A 16,937-nucleotide genomic window follows, 5' to 3' on the forward strand; every position below is an offset into this window, starting at 1 on the left:
GATTTAAATATAAATTCATTTGCTTTCATTTTATTACAAAAAACTCCCTCGCTTTCACTCATCCGAACAGCACCGAATAGCGGTGCATATATCTGAAGACAAAACCCTAACATTTGATAAATATAATGAGCCAGATTCACAATCGTGCTCACCTTGCACTCGCACAAACATGTTAAGCAACTTTCTTACCACTAATCGGCTTCTTTTTACGGATTACAAAGTGGTGTGGTGTATAATATTAAAAAAACACACACACACTTTCCATCGATCCTGAGTACAGCACCAAGGGCTTTAAATGCGATCGAAATGTCATGCTTTCCTGGGGCAGTGGCGAATTTGTTCACACATTTATTTCAATTCCATTGGAAAACTGGGATACAACGTCTATTGTTGAGCGCATCGTTCCTTTGGTTTGCGCTTCTTTCCATCGGTCGCGTTGTTACGGCGTGTTCCCTGTATCGGCATATACGGTGGCGGTACTGGACTAGAGGAACCGGGATCAGAGAATTCGAGGATGTCTACAAATGTAAAGGAAACCGAATGGCATCAGCATTGAGTGGAGTATGGAGTGTTATTGATAAATACCCGGCTGTGATGTGTTTGCGGCGGATGATGAGGTACCAGTAGAGGTTGGTGAATGCCCCATTCCTGTTCCACCAAACGTTGGATCAATCTTTGCAGCAATATTATCATCTATATATTGATTTCTTTGAAGAGAGAAGAATTCAAATTTCATCGTTAATTCTTGTAATTGTTTCTTGTTTGTTACACTACTGTATGCAAAATGTTACCTCGAACCAGGCGATGAAACCAGACGACCACCGTTTACTCCACGTGCATCATGAACCGGCTGCATTGACGGCCTTGGGGGAGTTCGTTGCGATGGATGCAGATCAACAGCCGGATGATCTTCTTGCGAAACGGGCAGCACATAAATTTCATCCTCCTTTCGACCGTTCTCCACCAACCGTTGCACGTTGGCGGATAGTTTCAGGTTCGGTCCGCCGCGTTGTTGCTGCTGTTGCTGTAGGAGTTGTTGTTGTTGAAACAACAGTTGCTGTTGCTGTTTCTGCTGCTTGATCATATCAACTGGATTCGAGTAGTTTTCATCACTGATCGGACCACCAATCGGTAGGTTCGCTTGCTGGGGATGATGATGGCTGTTGTTGACGCTGCCCGATCCAGAACCGTGTGACGATATGCTGCCCTGCGTACGATGATTGTACAGCGGGTGTTCCGCAGATGGTACGGGAACAGTTGGTCTGTAATATCCTCTCGCACCAGAGGAAGATCCAGTTGGGGAGATCAATTTTGGTGGTCGCTGCTGTTGCTGTAACATATCGATCGGGTTCGAGTAGGAAGCATCACCGATAGCAGCAGCATCATCATCACCAGTACCCGGTGGGGAATGGTTTGACGGATCTCCTGAGCTTTCACCCAACGCTGCTGGGTCTTCCTCCGATACAGTGCCATCAGCACGTTGTTCTTGTTTCTGTTGCTGCATCCGTTGCTCCTTCTTAAGGCGCGCCTTCTCGCGGGCACGCTTTGCTTTGGCACGTTCCCGTTCCTGTAGCATTTTAGCGAGCTCTTTATCTTGTGCTTCCATCGCTACCTTCCGGTCGATAAATTCCTGATCCACCTGGCCACCTTCCTCTTCCTGCAGCTTTCGTGCCAATTCCTAGCGAGACAAGGCAAACACCATTAATATATTACTGATGAAGTTTTGAAGTGCGTTTCAAAAATATGCTGATACGTTTATCACGCTAATATAACACTTGGTCATTGGACAGTTGGTCACATCATATTTTTTCTGCAAAATTCGCACCGTAAGTAGATTATGTTATCTATGAAATAGCCCTACATAGCGCATGAAATTGCCGAATAGCAAATTATAGATAAAACACTAATCATAACATTGGTTACCAAATTCTCCCTTATCACATCACAGACGATTCTACACTGATAAAAACTTGTATACGTTGGTAGATATCGCCCTTCGCAAACGAGTCTGCCTCTAGTCATGATATTAGACACTCGACATGTTATCCCAGAGTGCAGACTCGCTCGGGACAGACGAACCACAGGTTATGATACTTTTATTCTTAAAATAACAATACAACCAGCAATAAAAATATATCAAAACCTACCGCATCACGCAACTCCTGCTCGAGCCGCATATCGATCTCCTGTATCTCGTCCGGCGGTAACCCTAGATCCTGTAGCGTGCGAATACGATCCGTTTTGTCGTAGCTGCTGTTTTTCGAGTGACTCGGTGAGGCATGCGATGAATGTGGCTGATTCTGATAGATCGCCCCATTGCCATGTTGTGGATGCGGATGATGGTGATGAAGTACACCTTTCGGTGTAGCTCCTCCATTAGCATACCTACTGCTCGGCCCTGGTGCAGCATCGACAGGAAGTCCAAGCTGATTAAGGGGTGTTGCGGTGTAAGTTCCACTGCTGGAACTCGCCAATCCTTCCTCTATATCATCATCATCGTACAGGTTGTAATTGATCGGGTTCACGGTTCGCTGCAAGGGTGGTGCTTCGCTGCGTCGAGGGTAGGCTACACCTTCGAAAGGTGGTTCTGTACCAACTCCCGCCCCATGGCTTGATGTCGGAGTAACGTACTTTTCCGGTGACATCTTATTGAAATTCGTATTGTTCTGATAGTCAGCCTCTGTAGTCGGTACGATGTTGTTATGGCTATAGCGGGGTACTCCAGACGTATGCCCACCGTTTCTACTAGACGAACCAGATATGTTGTTTACCGTCGGTGGCAAAGGGTACTGATACTGGAAGTCATCATTTGAGAGCGGCATATTATAAGGACGAATACTGTCCACATTATCCGTAGGTGAACGATTCGTTCGGCCATATTGACGGTACGCTAAACCGGCTGGAGGTGGTGGTTGTTTCTTCTCCGGTGTGTGTGAGTGAAGGTTTATGTTGGCATATGCTCCTCCTGTGCCGGATCCACTCGAAACAGCGGGTTCTTCGTCGTCCGAGTACTGATTGAAGTTTGCTGCCGGATGCTGTTGTTCCGGAGGGGGAAATATTTCCGAACGCTCCTGGTAACCTCCGACATGGTGAGTAGGGCTTAACGGAGGTGCCCTACCATTCTGGAATACTGGTTGCGGTGGTGGTCGTTTCGGTGCATTCAAATCCAACGAAGCATAATGCAGTCCCGGTTCATTGCTTTGTGTCACGGGAGATGGGGAGTGTGCCATAAAGTGTGACGAGTTGGAGATATTCGGCAGCTCCTGAGCCCCGTTTGAAGCTCCCTGCTTGGGCTTTGGATGTGTGCGCGGTGGCAGTGGAAATGGATTTTGATCCTGAACGGGCTGTCGCCCAGAATGTCCAGCACCGCCGGAAGGATGTCTTCGGTCACCCAGGATAGCATGCTCCTGAATCTTACGGGCCAACAGTTCTCCACGCTGTAGCTCCATCTGTCGCTTTGCTTGAGTCTCTCGGTTCAGCTGCTCCGCAATATCTCGAGCTACTTTTGCGTCCATTTCTTCTCTGTAAGGTGTATAGGGAAATGTTAGCGAGGAAGGCGAAAAACGAACAGGTGCGATGGATCACTTACTGCTCATTAATCATCTGATGGTAGAGAGCAGCTTGTCGCTCTGCATCCTCCTTTTCGCGGATCTGCTCCGAAAGGGCGGTAGGAAAATCCTGGCGAACGATTTGGTTGCGCTGTTTATTGCCTTTATAATGTTCACTAACTGTAAAGTAAACAAAAAAAAATCAATGAAACATTTCATGCTAACGCGTATTTCATTTATAACAACAACTTACTCTCTTGATTCTGTAGTTGATAAGCTAAGGCACCATCCTCCCGAACCAGCCATTCTTTGCAAACTGCGTAGTAAAGAAGATACGAATAAAAGAAACTGTTAAGGTCAATTGTAATCAGTGTAATACCTTAACTACACCATTGTAAGCTAATGTCGAATATTTGTTTTCTTCTCGTTGCGGTTAACCTTCGGTTAATTCCCACCGTAGTATAATGGAGCACAAGCGGAGCTCCAGAAGAATCCACCAGCGAACCAGCGAAACGTGACATTGCGCGTGAAGGCACTGTACGTGAATAACAAAACATTAATTTGTTTTACAAATTGCAACCAGTGTGTGCGGGATCTCTGAGCATGAGCTGCATCTTGTAGCTGATGGGAAGGCGCATCGGTCGATGGCGAAACGCAACATACCCAGAGAGCCTCGGATGATTATGACCATCGGTCACGAGAGAGAACCGATGCGCTTTTGGGGATGCGTCTTCCACCGATTGGACGAAGGATAATGGCAGCGATTTGTCCTCTGTTTTCCCTCCCGCGCCACGGCCTCGCCTACTACGCGAAGTACCAACCAACGCTTTTGATGGTAAATTATGGCACAGAAAACAAAAGATGTTGGCCTTCTGCTCGCTTTTCGTCTGGCATTGGCGGGTATCGCTCTCCTTCGCCCAGGTAGACAACCTTGACCTTGTGCGGGAAGATGATACACGAGAGCATGCATGTAACGCGGAGACCGCGTAACTATGGCGAGAGAATAATGCAGCGAGAACGAAATCCTTGCCCGGGCCACAAATTGTCCGACACCATAATAAGAACCCCACTCTTGGATCCCTCTCTTCCCCCCCCCCCCCTCTTTCTCTCTCTCTCTTTCTACGTCTCTGTCTCTTCCATCAGGGTAACTCAATGGCCTTGAAGAGGACATCGTCGCCGCCGGATGGCGAGCCTCCCAAAAAAGCGACATAAATCAAGATGGATTTATGCGTTTCCTTCTCGCATGTTTTGTTTCTTATCATGCACATCTGGTGCGAGGATTCATTACTGCAGCTGCTTGCATTCTTAAGGCATATAAAAGGCGAACGCTTTCAGACGGCAGCATCTCATTTCTGAGTTCGATTTCGGCGAAGACAGTGTTACGGTCGTTTGGACGCGTTCGACAAAGTTGAAAAGTTTGCCAAAACAGCTTTATCATCATGCAGAACCTGCAGATTGTATTCCTGGTGCTACTGGGCGCTGTAACGACGCTGGTAAGAACGAGTGATGGCAATCGTTTTTTTCCATTCGCACATTGTTAAAGCTCGTTTGAAAAGTCATGTATTCCGTTGGAATTTTATTTTAAACCGGGCTTGGCATTGAGCCGTGCGTTACCGAGTATACTGTGCCGACGAGTACTTTCTACTGTTTTGCAGGCATTCTTCACGGAGGAGCAACACGAGATTGCCAAATCGTTGGCCGACGCCTGTCACGCGGAACTGGGTGGTGAACTGCCGGAGGACTTTGCCACCAAGATGCGCCTGGGTGATCCAACGCTGGACAGCGAAACGTCAAAGGTGAGATATAGACATGATTGCTTGCAAGTATTGTTGTGCTAATCGAACGTTTCCCCCCTATTTTCTGCAGTGTACCATCCAGTGTATATTCGCTAAGGTGGGTTTCACGGACGAGAACGGTGTGGCCAACCGGGGCTTGTTGATCGCCAAACTGTCGAAGGGTAATCCCGTCGAGAAGGCGACAACGTTTGCCGATGTGTGCGAAAAGAACGACGGTGACAGTAAGTGTGATAAGGCGTTCAGCTTGTACCAGTGCTACAACAGGAACAAATCTATCTTTGCCTGAGCCTGACGGAACGGTCTGCTGTTGGTTGAGTTCGGTTTTGTTACATCACACCATCATCGACATACGTCATCCCCGAGCTGTTGTTGAGTATAAAGTGTTTGCATATTTGAAAAAAAAAAAAGATATTCATGCTGTAAGTTTAATGCCCTTGTTTCACTTGATGACAAAGAGCTGCTTACTGCTACGTGTAGTTTGCGAGTGAAGATTCTCCTGTCTAAAGCTACCCAGTAGTATTTGGTTTCCAGCCAAAGGTAGTAGTCCCTTTTAAGAACACAACAAGTTGTTAAACGTGGCAATTCAATTAATGCATCCGTTTGGCGAGAACATCCCGAAGAACAAGATTTATGGCATACATTAAGACATTACATCTACCACTTATTACAGGTACTGATTGTAGCCAGAAACTTGTTTTACCAATGCTTTAACTATACATCATAACACATCGTACGAATCTCGATCGTACACATCAACTCCTATTTCGCTGTAGTTCGGTTCTTGAGCGACTTCTTATCAGCAGATGTATCCGGTATATGCGACAGGAACATTTGAAAAATAGCTATGTCGGTTGGCTACTCTTTTCTTATTCCACTGAAAACATGTTGAGCTAAAGCTTCTGCATCTACATACCCACTGTACGGGAATCCATGGATTTGCCCCTTCTTAACAGCCACCCGAGTATCATTCCCTACGCAACACGTAAAACATGTGTGTATGATTTTTACTTTCTAACGCAGTATTACATCGCGATATTTAATACTCGCCTACGGCCCACATGATTATAAATCCACCACGAACGAATCCAGCCACACGAATGCAACAGGTTAAACCCGTCCTGTATCCGGCGCGGGAATATGCTGTAACCGATGAGGGGACGGAAATAAGGCTCAACAGGCTCCTCAACAACAGCAGAACCCTCTCTTTCTCTCTCGAGCAATACATGTAGAGAGCAAACAGGGAGAAATATATACGGCACAGCAGATGAAACCTGCGAGATTCGCGAGATGCGAATCCGCGAACATCACGGCACATCATTTGTGTGTTGGTGTGCGCGTGCGCGAGCATTGCTCGTTTCAGCCCGGTCATGGAACGGGTTTATTTTTGAATGAAATGAAAGTATTTTCTTCCATGGACGTAACGGGAAAAATAGAGACCATATTGTAATGCACTCGTATGGGCTAGTGGGATGGTTCAAAAGTTACCATTGACAGTCAGAATTTTCATCGGCACAACAACCTCAAGAGGACTAGGTCTTCCATTTTTAGCACTACCGAACCGTCCCGTTGTCTAATGGCAGTCGTTATTAGGCACATGTGTTAGTCTGATTGCATACTTCAAGGAGCAATTCTCAAACATAAAAGGATGCATGCAATCCGCATGATAAATCATTCTGCTGTTGAATCACTTTTTGAATGCTAAAACATTAACATTTTACAGTGACACACTTTACACATTGCAATTAAATAATGAAAAGATTGCCTGTTTTCAGGCGTTGGAATATAATTTGAACGGAAGCAAATTCGAGCGTCCTATTCTTTCGTCAATCATTTTCGATATTTTATTTTATTTTCTCCTATCGTTACTTTCCATTTAACCCACGCTTTTCTTCTCTCACTCTCTCTCTCTCTCTCTCTCTCTCTTTCTTTCTCTTTCGCACGCTTCAAGTATTTGAAATCCGTGCAGCATTCCAATCAACCGTATTTCCACCCATTTTCCAGCCGCACGATCGAGGGTTTCGCTTAGGTTGGCAACGGTCCCCGGGGCCGGTCATTGCACCGCCGTCGGTAACGCTGCTGCCGCGAGGGAATTTTCTCAAAATATGAAAATGCAACTAAGCGGCGAAACGTTTGCAACCCCAGCTGAAACTGGTGACGCAGTGCTGGAGAAAAATTGTTTGCCAAATTGAATAAAAAAAAAACACACACCATATACAGCAGGTGGAAGGAAATTATACCACAATGATAAGCTAATCTCAGGCATACTGCTAAATGCTGTCGAGTGGTGGATGTAAATGTTGGCAAAGGAGAAAACCGATGCCCACCGGGTGCAGTGGCGTCTAGTCGCATTTTCCCTTGCGAGGATGATGATTGATCGTCTTGACGGTGGTGCATTTGAATGTACGCACGGATTGAAACGGAATGGCCCGACCGTGTGGGATTTTCGAAGTTTGCGGGTGTATACGCAAGACCGCAGTGACGAAAGTAAAAGTAAATGCCACCAGGGCAGGTGAAAGTGTAACACCTTCACACAACCACGCTGGATAATTATTATCAAACCGTTTTTTTTGTTGCTGCCGTTGTTGTTTTGTTTCCAAAACGATCCATTTTAAGAAAGGAAGCAACAAAGATTACGAGCGTAATAAGGGGCATGAAATTGCTTCCCCGATCCAACCACACCAACGGAAACAATGGCACAAAAAGGTAAAAGAGAGTAAAAAAAAACACAACCCGCCAACCGCACAAAGGTCTCTTATGCTAAGTGGTGAAAACCGTTGGTACGAGTGCGATTTTCCGCGATGATCACTTAACAAAGAAAACGCAACGAAACCGAACGGTTCCAAAAATCTTCCGCCACCGATTCGAATGGCACGTTGCCCCGTGCCTCGTGCGCTGGGAATATTAGCTCTAAATGCACTGCCCGTTTCGGTGCGTCTTTACGTCGGCAGCGGCCAATCCAATCATAATCTTCATCCATCGGATTTATTCCACCTAAAGGGGCTCAAACGACAAGACACATTTCCCATTCACCCGGCGAAGGTATATCACAACAAAACACGACCCCAAAATAAATCCCGTTTCTTCCGTTCGTAGCGTTGCTGCGGTGTGCTTCACACGATCGCGTCTCAAAATAGGCCGCCACCACCGCCGTCCCCGTCTCAAAATGTTGGATGATGATGATGATGATGAACGACCAAACTGACACGATGGATGGTATATAGCCCTTCGCCGTCGCTTCTCATTCGGTTTCGGTTCATCAGTGCACGGGGGCTAAAAATATTACTTCCTAATGCTACCGACTGGAGAACGACTCTTGACGCACGGTGCATCGGTGAAATGATGAAAGAAAGAGTTCATTGCCATCGGGCCGCTTTACACGATCGAGTGGATGCTCTTGAACTAACCGTGTGCATTTCTTATATTTTTTTGTCCAAACATGTGGAAAACAGATACGCATTACTAACTGGTTGAATATCGAGGGATGCAAGTACCATTTAAAGAGAGGTTTCGTTCAAAATGCTTTGTTCTTTCCCTCCATGTTATTGCTTTAGACACTGGAAAAAAGAAAAGATTTGTTGCCGCTTTTAGTTCTAAATGTGAACTAATCCCCTAGCAACCATCTGAAGTAACATTCATTCAAGAACGATTTGGAATATCTGGTCGGGAGTAATGGTTCGTTAGGTTACGCCACATAACGAGCAGTTTAAAATACATTCATCTCTTCTGCCTTTCCTGGTGACATGGTCTAGACGACATCGACAACACGTGGCACGCAACATGCAACGCAAGACAAACATTTACCTTTTCACAGTTCTCAATTTACAATGCGATGCATTTTCCTTCAATAAATCTCTTCCCTTTCATTCCCGCCACATCCCAGCTGGCCAAACATGAAACGTGTTGTGTTGGTCCTACCAATCAACACATCAATGCTTCTAGTGCTGGAAGAAGGCAAAACCCGGGCCCTTTTACTTATGTTCGGTCGCGTTCTTATCACTGCGCGGCCGCAACTCATTGCTAGCACCCGTCAAAGTAAGCAAACACAGGACCGCCACAATCAAAGACATGGTTCTCATCGGGGTTCGAGTTATCGGAGCATGATTTGTTCTCCGCAACCATTACCAAACAATCGGTGGGAAATACTGTATTTGAGCAACGACTCTATAGCATAATCAAAGCGTTGGTAATGTTGCTCCAATTCCAATCCGATCAGCACAACAGAAACAAAAAAAAAAACAGCAACCCCCAGACACGGTACCGCTGAATGGTGGATATCTCCTCCAACCACCGGTGGTGGACAACAAATTGTGTCCAATTAAAAGTCTGCTCCGAACTGAATTGAATTAAAAATCAGCAGCATCATGTGGGAATGAGGAACCACACACTGTGCCGCTGCTGCTGGCTGCTTGGTGCAGATGATTGACTGATCCAGATCTTCGTCGTACTGTTCATGTTCCTCAAGCGCAGGTCGACAGCACCGTTGACCCGCCACCCTGGTGGTGAGGGCATCAGAAGGGGGTGTGGCGAGTAGGGTGAAAGCCATTCACCAACCTCTTCTGCACGCAACGGCGAAACAAAAGTGACATCAACTATAGTACGGGTGTAATGTTTAATTGCTGCTCATTTTTAAATCCCAAGAAAGAGTGCCACCTTTTTCGGCGAAATTCATGTCTAACTGCCAGCTTAGCGTTTTATGGTATCATTGTCTAATCAACTGGTATCGGTAAAAAACATCTTCAATAACTGAGACTGTACAAAAAAGTGAATAGTAATCGCTTATCCGCTCTACGAAGCAGATTGATAAGAATGCACATTGCCTAAAACCTAATCGGGTTTTAACGGTCTAGTAGTTGTCGACCGTTTAGTGTACCTGCATGCGCGCTTACGATCAGCACTGCTTGTTACGCGATCAAATCCGAACTAAATCGAGTGCACGCAGAGAACGCGGGGGAATATTTGACTACGAAGAGAGCTTAATCACTCAAGACACACACAACGTGGAGCCTTCCTAAGACCGATGACTTTTAGCATTTAGAGAGTATGTAGGAAGGTAAAAAGATGAGTCAGAGTGATATAGAGAGGGGTGGCGTAAGAAGAGGAGGCGTTGTTGGAGTTTTATGAACACCACCGCCACCACACAAATGTGTGACTCTTTCGTTATCAGATTTAGCTGAAAACTCCATTTGCCCACTTTTTTTTTAAAGTTTTCCAATCACTTGGAGGTGCAGGTGATAATAAGGACAAGACGTGCAGTTTTTGGAAGTCAACTTACCTTCCGTTACACGGCCACTCTTCGGGAACGTATCCGTCACCTTCAAGTCCGGCATTTCGGTGAGGGAAAAATGGGCCATCGCTACAGGAGGATGTGTTCTACTTTCCGGCGCCTAACTTGTTGCGTTATTTTGCCTGTGACAGCTGTTCTTTGCCGGGCAATAAGATAGGCTGTTGGTGTGCCTCTTTGTATAGAGTTTCCTCCTGCCGTTCTGAATACACGCGCTCTTTCGCGAAACGTCGCTAATAAGTTGCTACCAAAAATTGGGACCAGTGTGCGTTCTGTTCACCGTTCTTCATTTTCTCCGTTGTTTATCCGAGCCCCACAACACACAGCAAGAGCCTAGGTGAAAGGTTTTGGTCGACAAACTTTGGATGGTGACATTCCGGGGATCACGTTACAAGGCAAGCTGGAGCTGGGGCGGCAGGAAACAGTAAGACAAGTAAGAGAAGAAAGAGAAGCACATTAAGCATGCAACATCAGTAGCGAGAATGGAGTTTCATGATGGATGTTGTGGGGACACAACGGCGGTGCCGTGGAACCTCGATGCGGCATGTTTACACACGCCGTGGGGAACGGAGTGGTCGAGAATCGAGAACCGAATGACACACCTTCTCTGAATGTATGTTTTTGCTGTTAGCTCGTTGGCCTCGTTGGAAATCGACCGTTTCCGGGACCGGTAATTGCAGCAAAGCTATAAACAGAAACGCCGTCCCGTACCCTTCCAAAACAAAACGGTCGGCAACGGCGTCTAATGTTGGACACACTGTTGCAGACTGGTCTTGCCTGTCCGACTGCTCCCTTGAATGATGAAATTTCACTGCAAGCTCGCAAAAAACACCTATTCGATACACCACCGGTTCACAATTGTTATTCGCTTTTGTTGCGTATTGCTACGCAAAACACTCGAAACGGATCAATTAACACAACCTCAATAGTGTGACAGCAACTGCAGCAAACAGAACAACACACCGCTCACAACCCTACACACAGCAGGCTGGGCAATAATCATTCGGAGTGAAAGTGCCACCCTTTGGTGGATAAAATCAGCGAAACGAGAACTGGCACGATGCACAATAGAGTGATGAAACTTTTAACAATATGCTGCAAGCAGGAATTGTTTTAATTAACCTTTTATTCCACCCCAAAAAGGGCCACCAAAACAAAACAATCGACCGACGCACGCACTACGCACACACGTCCGCTTGGTACGAGCGGTTGGAAGAGAATCGACTTGTTCGACGCTCCTGCACAGCTTGCTGTTTTCTACCCGAAAGCGAGAGCGAGACTGGAAGAGAGAATTTTGACACGCTCTCGCTGTGTGCTGAAATATACAGTAACGGACAAGAAAGGAGGAACAGTATAGGATTATTCCAACAGGCTAAATGCGTTGTGTATATTGAGCTGTGGTAAATAATTATTTTCACCGGGCTTAGCTTTGAAAATTTTATTCGCTTAGCTTTAATAGGATAAAAGCAAGATAAACAAAAATTATACCCTTAGTTATTTTATTATTAGTTATTAATTATGGGTTTTAAAAGTTCAAACGGCTTCCAAAGTAACCCTCATTGGCAAATGTAGTCGTTCAAACTAAAATAGAATTAAAAGCGAAATATTATGAACTACCAACTTCTCCCATTAAACCAAATGGGTGAATGTTTTATGCAGATCACTGTGAGAGAGGCAGAGCTCGAACCGCTAAAGCTGCACGCACACGGTTGATATTTTACATTGTTCAACAATTTAGGCATGAACGATTATATAAAATTAACATAATGCAAATGAATTCGATATAAAATACTTATTATCCCGACAAGTTCATATATACATCAAAGGAAGATGATCAGCATCAGATTTAGTATAAGAATGAAAAAATATATATGTGAAATGAAAAAAAGAAACATGTGAAATACAAACATGAAAATTTATCGACGGAATTGTATAAAATATTGATGAATGAAACACAACTTCAAATATTTATTTACATACTCGTGCTACCATCGTGCGTATGTGTGCAACGCCGTACTGCAAAGAGCAGACATCACCACAAAACACCCTTTTAAAACATATCATTTATCTCTACTCATTTGAAACATCCACAACCCGCCGGACAATTGGCAGATGTGTAAAAAGGCTCAATAATTATTGACTTCCTGCAAATGACCTCGACTTCTTCCTTGAGCCGAATGATCGTCGGTACCTTAACACCAGTAATGATACCGAGGCAACACACATCCACAACTCATCTCCTTCCGCTTGCCCAGACCAATTATTCTCCTGCTGATCCACGATGGATCCACGTTGTTATCCTCTCCATTCTGCTGGTAGAGCAACGGCACGATCCACTGTAGCGTTCTACAGGGTTGAAGCAGGTGGTGTACGTAGAGAACAAACCTTGCACTCGTTTGGTAAACATTTCGTGACAGTGTTACCTCATCTAATAGATGTTGCTAAAGCAAGCGGTCAGTATTTGTACAATGGCCGAGTGTGGTGTGGAGAAAGGAAAGCATGAAAAAAACATCACCCCAAACCAACAAACATGAGTAATATTGTTTAACATTTTTTTCTGGTACGCAAATAAGGCACTAAGAAACCTCGTCCACATTCCACACGTTTGGAATTTACATCCAAACAAGGGGAACGGGAATCACCTTAACCTTCTAGCAGGCTAGAGCAGCAGATTAGCTGATCATAGCGTGTAACAGCCCCTACACGATCATCACGCTCGTTTATCCATGCCGGGAATAGGCAAGCGCACAGATACAAACGAGCGTTTCCAGTCCCTTTTGTTCAGCCCGGGCAAGTAACAGAAAAAGTGAAACGGTTTCTCTTTGTGTTGGGTTTCCATCACACTATTATGTAGGTTCTCCTTCTACCCTCCCCTTTTTTGTAGCAGGTCAAGCATACTCCCAAGAAAGGTCACATTCTTCTTGGAGACGCAATGCGCTGAAAGCTAGATCGCCACACACATGCGTAATATGTAGTGTGCTGCTTCGATCTTGATCTGCTATAACTATTAGCGACAAACACCACCGTCGACGTCAGGGTGTACACATGACTGACTTTTCCCATCCTCTCATCCGCGAAGCCACATCTCGTTGGAATGTTGTTGTATTTTTTTATGTTGTTTTGTTTCATTCTGTGCCCATTCACCCCCTCTCTCTTTCTCTCTCCTATTATTACCTGCTCTAATAGTGCGAGGGGTTCGTTGCTTGCAGTAGCGGAGAGCTTTTTCTTCGCTTTCGGTCCACACAAGCAGGTCTACCGGGGTGTATCGCTTGCTTGCTCTGTTTTACGGTGTGTGTGGACGTTTTTTTCGCAGGACACTATGTAACGGAATTTCTTTCGGACGTTGCCTGCGGATCGAAGATGAAATTTGATCTCTTTTTCTTTTTGTTTGTTCGCGCACACACCGATCGAGTGTCACCTTTTATGAGGCTTTTACGTTAGACACTTTACATTAAAGGAACGATTAGTGTGCCTCTATTACAAAATTCTCTCACACACACGTCACTGCATTGTGTAGCCCAAGAATTGATCACTTCCAAACCTTGTTACCAATGGTTTATTTCACCAACGTGCACACACATCAACCATCTACCCCACAAACAGACAATTTCCAGCGAAATGTTTTGTACACCGTCGCGTTTTGCCACATAATTCTCCCACGACCGCGAGTTTTTCTACCGGATGACGCCGCAGCTCTACCTTCGTCGGGGGATAAAAACAAACTTAGGCACCCTTGCCAACGGTGGAACCGAGCATTGCCGTTCTTGAATGGCGAAAGCTTTCAACCACATTGCATCGGTGTGCGTGTGTGTAGAAAATGTTGTGTTGCTATAATTTTACAATTTTATGGCTGCGAAGGGAAGATAAGATTTAACAGAATTTTAAAGTGTTGCTTATTTTGACTGTATTCAAATGGATTTTCCTTGCTTTAGTAGCTTCTACAAAGTTAATCGAATGTGAACTTGAAACAATATTTATCCCAAACAAACTTACCATTGGAAATAATTTTTATCCATAACTTGTCATGCTATAAAATCAATGCTTCTCGTCTCGACACAGCATCGTCATGCACGTTGCTGCGCACCTATCAAAGATAAAAGCTTGCTTGCTTTATACGATGGCACACCTGTACGCTCGTGCCAGCACCTACACATTGTTCCATCCAAACTACAATGGTACACGAGCACAAGCGTACACGCAACGGATCGGTTGCTGTCTGCGTGAATTCCATTCCAGCTAACAGACAGTCAGCTATAGACGGAGCAGTGGAACAGCCTCACCGAGACGGAGCGATTGAAGGGTGAGAGGTTGTTAAAAAAAACGAGCCCAGTGAGAAAGCCTTTGGCAAGTTGGCAAGCCGCGGTATACGGTCTTCAATCGTCGTGCGCGCATCTGGTCCCTCTAACTCGGCGCAACGTGTGCGAATGAGTCATTCTATCACGCACAATTTTCGGGTGTTTGTGCGTATCGTGCTAGAAGATCAGTGCGCCCTTTAACGCCAGTGTGTTTAGTGTACGTTTAAGAGATGGCAACCCGTTGCACAACACGAATCATGCTGCCCGTGCTAATATTGGCCGCTTGGTCCCTACCTTCCGCCTTTGGGTGCGTGCGTGCGTGCGATCGGTATGAGTACTGTGACGAGAATAGCAATACCTGCATTAACTGTAGCCTGCTGTGTGACAAAGACGAGTACTCTTGCTTCCACAAGTGCCAAAGTAAGACGTGAAAGTAATCATCAAGGTAAAGGGCTTCAATTTCTAATAAGATTTCCTTTGCTCTGTGTCTATTTCTTCTCGCAATTTTATCTGCGTCTTCTCCACAACATCATCACAGATTTCCTGTTCAAGTGTAAGTAGTTGTGTCGGTTCGATGACGCACCGTCACCGTGGTGTTGGTGGGGTGCAAACAAGTTGTTGGTACTGATTGCACCTTTTCATATTGAAACTTTCCCGTTTTATGTGTTTAGCGTACGGCCAAGATATCTCTACCCTGAAGCAGAATTTATCAATCGCGAGTACGATACTTTGGGTGCTTGGTATACTGCTTGTATGTTGTCTCGGTGTCGCTATCACACTGTTGATACGCAAGTACTACCCCAACATAAAAGAAAAAGTTTGTTGGCGGCCACAAAACAAAAACACCACCCCCGTCGGCTACACGCACGAGAATCCCAACACCAAAAGCCCCAAGGTGGCGCCGAAGAATGGTGCAAACGTAGCGAGGCAAACATCGACCACGGTTAGCATCTATCCAGAAACGGACGCAGACAACTCGGTACAGACCGGTACGACCTCGATCAGCCATCGCCATCCGGCGGAGGATTCGACCGAAAGCTACTCGTACGACAATGCGGCCTGTAACGTGACGCCAACCAGCAACAATCCGATGCCGAAGTTTTAAGGGTGGTTTTCGTAGCAGAATCGACCACCACCACTCATGTTTTGCTGTCACACTTATGTGTGCAGGCGTGCAGGTATGCCGTGGGCTTTTTTATCTCTCGATTAGATCATCAAATGTGCTCTAATCGAAACACAGAAAAAGTCTCATCATGAATGCAATATTTTGCATACTTTTAGGCGCAGTTTATGTGTGCGAAGACAACGGGCTCTTAGCAGCACGAGGTTCGTTAAGGTCAGGCAGCCAACGTACTACACTAGAATCTCTAAAGAATCAAGTCCTGTTTTTATCACTTTCTTCACAATTCTACCCAATCTTTGCTAAGGTAGAGTTGCTAGTCTAGCTGTGAATTTCGTTAAGTGTAACTTCTCTTCCATGTTCCACGATTTTGGCCCGTTTGATGCAATAGCTTGTTGTGTGTGTATGTTTGCGTGTGTGTGAATGTTCGTGTAGCGTTATGGAAAAGAAAGTAGGTTTTAGGATTTATGTGAAGGCCATGCCTTATATTAGATATTACGCAGAGGAAATGATTTAGCATAGATTATCATCTCTATGTAATCGTACTGTTAGAATAGGATGTCTCCAACTCACAACCACACAACCTTGCACTTAGATTGCAAGGTTTAGGAACATTAGACGATCAAGAACACCAAGACGGATTGAAATTATTTTTTATCAGTATTGTATTGCCACAGTTTTTCGGTTGATCACCATCTATCTAGCATACGAGGTTATTCAGTGTCACGCATCTATTTCTCGTATGTTTGCACTCTGTCTCGCTGCTAAGGAGAAAAAACTACGCTGGAAATTCCGTCCTTCCATTCATCCGTAAAAGTATCCTAAAACTTTGGATCCGCCATCCAAACGCCTAGACCGCCATCCAAACCTAGACTAGCTCACTGAAAGGATGCGTTC

General features: G+C 45.2%; 3 protein-coding genes across 3 annotated transcripts; 2 read left to right on the forward strand and 1 right to left on the reverse strand.

The window, feature by feature from the left end:
• Nucleotides 1-383: 383 nt before the first annotated feature.
• Nucleotides 384-10,695, reverse strand: LOC128711347 (uncharacterized). Its single transcript, XM_053806216.1, has 7 exons — nucleotides 10,617-10,695; nucleotides 3,802-3,864; nucleotides 3,590-3,728; nucleotides 2,148-3,522; nucleotides 792-1,678; nucleotides 586-707; nucleotides 384-518 (listed from the first exon to the last, which is right to left on the reverse strand). Exons 1-7 carry the CDS (start codon nucleotides 10,693-10,695, stop codon nucleotides 385-387), a joined length of 2,799 nt encoding a protein of 932 aa, XP_053662191.1. The 3' UTR covers nucleotide 384.
• Nucleotides 4,988-5,630, forward strand: LOC128711349 (general odorant-binding protein 56a-like). The gene is made up of 3 exons (XM_053806217.1): nucleotides 4,988-5,041; nucleotides 5,204-5,344; nucleotides 5,415-5,630. The coding sequence occupies exons 1-3, from the start codon at nucleotides 4,988-4,990 to the stop codon at nucleotides 5,628-5,630; spliced, it is 411 nt and encodes a 136-aa protein (XP_053662192.1).
• Nucleotides 10,696-15,150: 4,455 nt separating the features above from the next.
• LOC128715050 (uncharacterized) lies at nucleotides 15,151-16,025 on the forward strand. The gene is made up of 3 exons (XM_053809932.1): nucleotides 15,151-15,340; nucleotides 15,459-15,473; nucleotides 15,592-16,025. The coding sequence occupies exons 1-3, from the start codon at nucleotides 15,151-15,153 to the stop codon at nucleotides 16,023-16,025; spliced, it is 639 nt and encodes a 212-aa protein (XP_053665907.1).
• Nucleotides 16,026-16,937: the final 912 nt, after the last annotated feature.

The sequence above is a fragment of the Anopheles marshallii genome, chromosome 3 (assembly GCF_943734725.1).
Source record: "Anopheles marshallii chromosome 3, idAnoMarsDA_429_01, whole genome shotgun sequence".
Lineage (NCBI taxonomy): Eukaryota > Metazoa > Arthropoda > Insecta > Diptera > Culicidae > Anopheles > Anopheles marshallii.

Coding starts and splice junctions, on each gene's coding strand:
- LOC128711349 (XM_053806217.1), top strand. CDS start 4,988: ATGCAGAACCTGCAGATTGTATTCCTGGTGCTACTGGGCGCTGTAACG. Junction 5,042..5,203: donor TGGGCGCTGTAACGACGCTG/GTAAGAACGAGT, acceptor ACTGTTTTGCAG/GCATTCTTCACGGAGGAGCA. Junction 5,345..5,414: donor TGGACAGCGAAACGTCAAAG/GTGAGATATAGA, acceptor TATTTTCTGCAG/TGTACCATCCAGTGTATATT.
- LOC128711347 (XM_053806216.1), bottom strand. CDS start 10,695: ATGGCCCATTTTTCCCTCACCGAAATGCCGGACTTGAAGGTGACGGAT. Junction 3,865..10,616: donor GAGTGGCCGTGTAACGGAAG/GTAAGTTGACTT, acceptor TTTACTACGCAG/TTTGCAAAGAATGGCTGGTT. Junction 708..791: donor GTTTCATCGCCTGGTTCGAG/GTAACATTTTGC, acceptor CTCTCTTCAAAG/AAATCAATATATAGATGATA.
- LOC128715050 (XM_053809932.1), top strand. CDS start 15,151: ATGGCAACCCGTTGCACAACACGAATCATGCTGCCCGTGCTAATATTG.